The 5,981-nt window shown below is 58.4% G+C and overlaps 1 protein-coding gene across 6 annotated transcripts in view; it reads left to right on the top strand.

Annotated features, from left to right (window-relative positions):
- The window catches only part of TSC2 (TSC complex subunit 2), a 45,892-nt gene that overhangs the window by 8,445 nt on the left and 31,466 nt on the right, over window positions 1-5,981 (top strand). For 5 of the 6 annotated variants that reach the window (XM_023189250.2, XM_023189248.2, XM_023189247.2 and 2 more), the window contains 6 exons: window positions 2,026-2,136; window positions 2,962-3,106; window positions 3,691-3,808; window positions 4,493-4,541; window positions 4,941-5,066; window positions 5,399-5,472. In XM_023189250.2, coding sequence (XP_023045018.1) covers window positions 2,026-2,136; window positions 2,962-3,106; window positions 3,691-3,808; window positions 4,493-4,541; window positions 4,941-5,066; window positions 5,399-5,472 — 623 coding nt within the window. Of the gene's footprint in view, window positions 1-1,203; window positions 1,272-2,025; window positions 2,137-2,961; window positions 3,107-3,690; window positions 3,809-4,492; window positions 4,542-4,940; window positions 5,067-5,398; window positions 5,473-5,981 lie in introns of those variants that run through there. The other variant, XM_023189249.2, reaches the window with a different exon arrangement.

The following is a 5,981-nucleotide window of genomic DNA, read 5'->3' as shown; positions in this document are numbered from 1 at the left end:
CCCTCTCAAAAAAAAAAAAAAAAAAGAAAGAAATGCATGCTCACTCGCCCTCTCCTATTATAAGTTCAGGCCTAGAAAAATCAAGAAGGAGTTCGTTCCACAGAGCCACAGAGAACAATCCTAGGCACGCTGGCCTTGGTGCCACTTTGGGAGGGTGACTGGTCGGTGGTATTGGTCGACCTCACGGACATAGAAATTTTTAGTTTGGGCAAACATTGCCGTACTTTCCCGATGACCTGTGGACAGGACGGAAAGTGGTCATTTTGGGAGTGCAGGTTGCTGGTGGAGCACCTGAGGGCTCTGCCCTTGCCTTGCCCAGCATTTGTGTGTGGGAGAGTAGTGAGAAGACCTGGACCTCTCACGCTGAGATCTGCTAAGAGCAGAGTGATTGCTCCCTCTGCAGCAGCTCATCTGAAACATGCTGGCCGCACGCTAGCAAGGATAAGTGTAAAGAATAGGTGTCCTTGGCCAGGCGCAGTAGCTCACACCTGTAATCCCAGCACTTTGGGAGGTCAAAGTGGATGGATCACCTGAGGTCAGGAGTTCGAGACCAGCCTGGCCAATATGGCAAAACCCCGTTTCTACTAAAGATACAAAAATTAGCTGGGCGTGGTATCAGGCACCTGTAATCCCAGCTACTCGGGAGGCTGAGGGAGGAGAATCACTTAAACTCAGGAGGCAGAGGTTGCGGTGAGCTGAGATTGTGCATTTGCACTGCAGGCTGAGCAACAGAGCAAGACTTCATCTCAAAAAACAACAAAAAAAGAGTAAGCGTCCTGCGTCCTGTTCTGAGAGTTGTTTGTGTGGGCCCGGGGCAGCCTGTGAGTAGATGAATAGGCCTCCGAGGCTGGGATGGTCCCGGGCCCTGTGTCTGCGCGTCTTTGCAGCTGAGGTTGCAACTGCAGGAGTATTGTCAATAGACAAAGGAGGTGAGAGTGCCAGTTGTCTTGAATTGATTGGGATGTTAGTCAGATGACGTGTAAAAGAACACGGCCATTTTGTTATTTGGTTAGAGACAAGGTCTCACTGTGTCACCCAGGCTGGGGTGCAGTGGCACAATCATGGCTCACTGCAGCCTCAACCTGTGAGGCTCACGCGATCCTCCTGCTTTAGCCGCTCAGGTAGCTGGGACTACAGGCGTGTGGCACCACGCCTGGCTAAGTTTTATATTTTTTGTCGTGACAGGGTCTCACTGTGTTGCGCAGGCTGGTCTGAAACTCCTGGCTGACGCGACCCTCTCCCCTCTGCCACCCCAAGTGCTGAGATTACAGGTGTGAGCCGCTGCACTTGGCCAGAACATGGCTATTTTCGTTGCCTTCCTTAGAGGAGTAAGGCCAGGAGTGAGCCTGTGGTCTGAAAGCCGTGGCTGGTGGTTAATTTGGAGAAGAGAAGGTGGTGAGATCCAGCCCAAACCCCTGCCGAGTGAGACTGATTCTGGCAGCTTTAGGGAGCGGGGATCAGCACCCCACAGGCTGGGTGGCAGTTAGAGGAGGCAGATTTCAGCAAGCCACACGGCTCTCTTTCTTAGCAGGTCAGGCAGGCAGCAGAGGCTGGGCAGGGTCGTGGGGTCGAGGACCCGATGCTGGCATGTTCACTAGAGGAAAGCCACAAGCAGGGATTCTGGGTTAGCTGCAGGCCTAGGGCTCAGTGTGCGCTTGTGGTTCTGAGACTGTCCCATGACTTCCTGTCAGCGTTCTGGCAGCTCTAGTGGGACTCCCTGCTGGTCCAGGTGAGGCCAGGATCGCCGCCCTGGCCTGCTGCTCTCCTCTCAGCCTCCCGTCTGTCACCTGGAGGGCGTTAAAGGGACCTGCTGGGGTTTGAGGCAGCTCTGAGCCATTCCTCCTTCCAAGCCTGTGGTCATCTCAGGCTGCAGGAGACACAGTAGATACGAGCTTTAGAGGTGGGGCTCTAAGTCCCAAGCCGCTGTTGTTCCACCCTGTCCTTTGCTCACGGCACTGTTCCAGTTGCCGGGGCCAGGGTTCTTGGAGAGCACATCCTCACCGCTGTCCCCTCTGCTGGTGACAGCATGCAGTGGAAGCGCTCTGGAAGGCGGTCGCGGATCTGTTGCAGCCAGAACGGCCGCTGGAGGCCCGGCACGCGGTGCTGGCTCTGCTGAAGGCCATCGTTCAGGGGCAGGTAAGCCCCGGGGTGACGCTGGGAGGGTGACGTCAGGCCGCCCACTGCCCGTCCTGTCCCTGCTGGGCCGTGTTTGGACTCCTGCCTCAGTGAGTTGCTGGGCACGGGGTCTAGGGGCCGACGGGCTCTGGAGCTGGACGGCCTGTGGGGTCTCCTGTTGGCATGAGGTCTGTGTGACCGTGGGCACCCTGCCTCCTCGCCGGTAAACAGATGGTCACTGCATCTTCCTTTTACGGGACGTTCTGGGGATCATGAGGCAGTTCTCGCAGAGTGCTGAGACCGTACCTGGCAGCTGGTGTGGGGCTGCGTGTTGTGTTGCCCTTGCACCCTTTCGGGGCTGCTGCCCTGCTCACTGCTTTCCAGCTGTGCTGGTCTTGGCTGGCCCTGAACACCCAGGCCTCTTGGTGTTCCTGCGTCCCCTGGTTGGCCACATCCACTCCTTCATGTCCCAGCTGCTCAGAAGGGCCGTCCACTCTCACAGGCTCTCCGGGGCTTCCCCACTTAGGCTTTGTCCTCAGTCTGTGAGCACAAGGCTGTCTGCCCTGGACCGAGTGCAGGGGTCGGGCAGGAGCTGTGTCGTCTCCTGCTCTGTGTCACCCGCTGTGCCAGGTCCCAACACACAGCAGTTGCTTCCCATCCACCAGTGCATCCAGCCCCCTGCCCTGAACACCACTGATGCTGCAGACCTGGCCCTTGCAGGGCGCTCCTGTGGGAAGGAGAGGCGACCAGGGCTGGAATCCGGGCGCCCCTGCACTTCAGGGACTTCTTGGCAGCTGTGTGGGAGGCGCTGGCAGGCTCTGCTGATCCTGTGGCTTTTGTCTTTAGGGCGAGCGTTTGGGGGTCCTCAGAGCCCTCTTCTTTAAGGTCATCAAGGATTACCCTTCCAACGAAGACCTCCACGAAAGGCTGGATGTTTTCAAGGCCCTCACAGACAATGGGAGACACATCACCTACTTGGAGGAAGAGCTAGGTGGGTGCCAGATTGGGTGTGAGGTTTCTGGGATGGGAAGGACCTGGGGCTGGGGAGGGGCTGCAGTTCTCAGGGATGGCGGGTAGCGGGTATGCCTGTGCTGCTCCGTGCACCTGGGCTCATCTGCGTGGCCTGAGTGGCCCCGGGGCACGTGTTAAGCCGGCCAGGTGCCCCCCATCGGGTTTCCTGTCTGAGGTGACGTGGCTGGCTGCCAAGTGTGCGCACATATCTTCCGAGCAGCGCTCTGGTGGGGGTGGGGAACGCCCGGGAATCTGGTGATGTCGGCGTCTACCAGCCTTGGGTCAGGCCCTGAGTGTACGGCACACACTCCTGCTGCCGCCTCGGTGCAGGCCCTCTGTGCAGCCCCAGGGGTGGTAGATCCTAGTGTCCGTGCGTAGCTGGCCTGCCTGGGCTCCCCTGAGCCTCTTCGGGCCCAGTGCGTGGTCTGCCTGTTGCTGCCGGGGGACTGATGATGTGATTTCTGGCAGTGGCGGGTTTGGACACGCCCTCCTGCGTGGGGAGGTGGAGGTGAGTGGGAGATGCAGATTCGGCGTCTTCGCAAACCGCTGCCGTCTCTCCCCCAGCGGACTTTGTCCTGCAGTGGATGGATGTCGGCCTGTCCTCGGAATTCCTCCTGGTGCTGGTGAACTTGGTCAAGTTCAACAGCTGTTACCTCGATGAGTACATCGCAAGGATGGTTCAGTAAGAAAATAACTGAGATCCTGTTCTGATGATGGTCCTAAGTTCAGCTCCGCAGTGAATAAAGTTGTTGAAACCACCAAAAAAATAGAGGTTGGGCTGGGCACAGTGGCTCACGCCTGTAATATCAGCACTTTGGGAGGCCGAGGCAGGCAGATCATGAGGCCAGGAGTTCGAGACCAGCCTGGCCAACGTGGTGAAACCCTGTCTCTACTAAAAATACAAAAATTAGCCGGGCGTGGTGGTGGGAGTGTGTAATCGCAGCTACTCGGAAGGCTGAGGCAGGAGAATCGTTTGAAATCGGAAGGCAGAGGTTACAGTGAGCGGAGATCATGCCATTGCACTCCAGCCTGGGTGAAACTCCGTTCCAAAAAAAAACAGGAAAAGTACGTAGCTGTCGTCTTTTTAGCCATCACTTAACGTCTTGGTTATCTTTTCATTGTTGTTCATTCAGAACGTTACATGAGATCTGTGCGGGCTGGGCCTCTGTCTCACTCACGCTGAACACCCAGCCCCGAGAGCAGTGGCTGGCGCGTAGCAGGCACCTGAGTGCTTGCTGGGTGGGTGGGACCCCCAGGGAAGTTGAGCCGTGTGTGTTATTGGCATCATAGAGTGACTAAACCACAGCCCCTGGTGGCTCGGAACTCCAGGCCGCGCTGCCAGGACTGAGCTTGCTACTCCCTGCAGGATGATCTGCCTGCTCTGCGTCCGGACCGCGTCCTCTGTGGACATAGAGGTCAGTGCCTCCCGTCCCCAGGGCTGGCCCCTTTCACCCTGGTTTCTGGGAGGCTGGGGCTTGGGGATTGAGCCCTGTGTGCCAGCCGCTGGCTGTGTGGCCCTGGGCAAGCTGCTCGATCTCTCTGAGCCTCAGGAGTCCTCCACGTAGGTCAGGATAGCCGGGCGCCTCCATGTGGAGTTGTAGCTCAGGGTGGATGACAGCATCGATGACCCACAGTGACAGGGATGTCAGGTGCTTCCCACATGCCCGCTCGCCTGGTGGCTTGGAGAGAGGCTGCTATGGCAGTGGGGAGAGGTGGCAGCATAGGCTGAAGGAGGTGGGAAGGAGGCCTGGGTGTCCTCTCCTGTGGGGAGGAGCTGGGGTAGGACCGGCGTGAGCCATCTCCCTCTCCACCAGGTCTCCCTGCAGGTGCTGGACGCCGTGGTCTGCTACAACTGCCTGCCGGCTGAGAGCCTCCCGCTGTTCATCGTCACCCTCTGCCGCACCATCAACGTCAAGGAGCTCTGCGAGCCTTGCTGGAAGGTGGGGTCTCTGAAACTGCTCTGCGAGGTTCCTGAGGGCACATGGACGGGACAAGGGCCATCTCGTCTCCCATGAATGGCTGTCTGATTCTTGGGGCGGCCAGACAATGGCCTGTTGAGGGACAGCCAGGGTCATTTTCCCAGGCAGTTGAGCTGAGGTCAGGGTTTTGGTGGCATTTTGAGAACCGTGCTGCCTCTGTATTTGGGAGATGGTGGTGAGCTGGCTGGACCTTGGGTGGCTATAGGGCAGCAGCCAAGTGGGGCCAGCAGAGGGACTGGGGCTGGGGGCGGGGCTTGTGCCTGCCAGCCCGTGACATGCATCGTGTCTTGCAGCTGATGCGGAACCTCCTTGGCACCCACCTGGGCCACAGCGCCATCTACAACATGTGCCACCTCATGGAGGACAGGTGAGTGTGGTGGGCGGGGCGCAGGGCGGCGGAGGACAGCACGGCCCTCGGGGCAGCCCTGGTGTCCTTGCTGGGCACACACTGGCTTAGAGAAGCCTTGTCCTTTCCGGGCAGCTGTTCCAGAGGCTGCCACTAGAGCGAAGCCCGTGACTTCTAGGAGCGAGCCCCGGTCCTCTCCTTCCTCCAACAGAATATCCACACCCAGCTCAGTGCCTGCCCCGCGCTCGGACGTCCTCCAGCGCGCTCCCCCACGGCTTAGCTTGATACAAGACAAGGCTCGAGGTCTTTTTTTTTTTTTTTTTTTGAGACGGAGTCTCGCTCTGTCGCCCGGGCTGGAGTGCAGTGGCTGGATCTCAGCTCACTGCTAGCTCCGCCTCCCGGGTTTACGCCATTCTCCTGCCTCAGCCTCCCGAGTAGCTGGAACTACAGGTGCCCACCACCTTGCCCAGCTAGTTTTTTGCATTTTTTTTTTTTAGTAGAGACGGGGTTTCACCGTGTTAGCCAGGATG

This window comes from Piliocolobus tephrosceles, chromosome 17 (assembly GCF_002776525.5).
Source record: "Piliocolobus tephrosceles isolate RC106 chromosome 17, ASM277652v3, whole genome shotgun sequence".
NCBI lineage: Eukaryota > Metazoa > Chordata > Mammalia > Primates > Cercopithecidae > Piliocolobus > Piliocolobus tephrosceles.
Note: the sequence above shows the minus strand (reverse complement) of the source record. Positions and strands in the feature narration are given on the sequence as shown.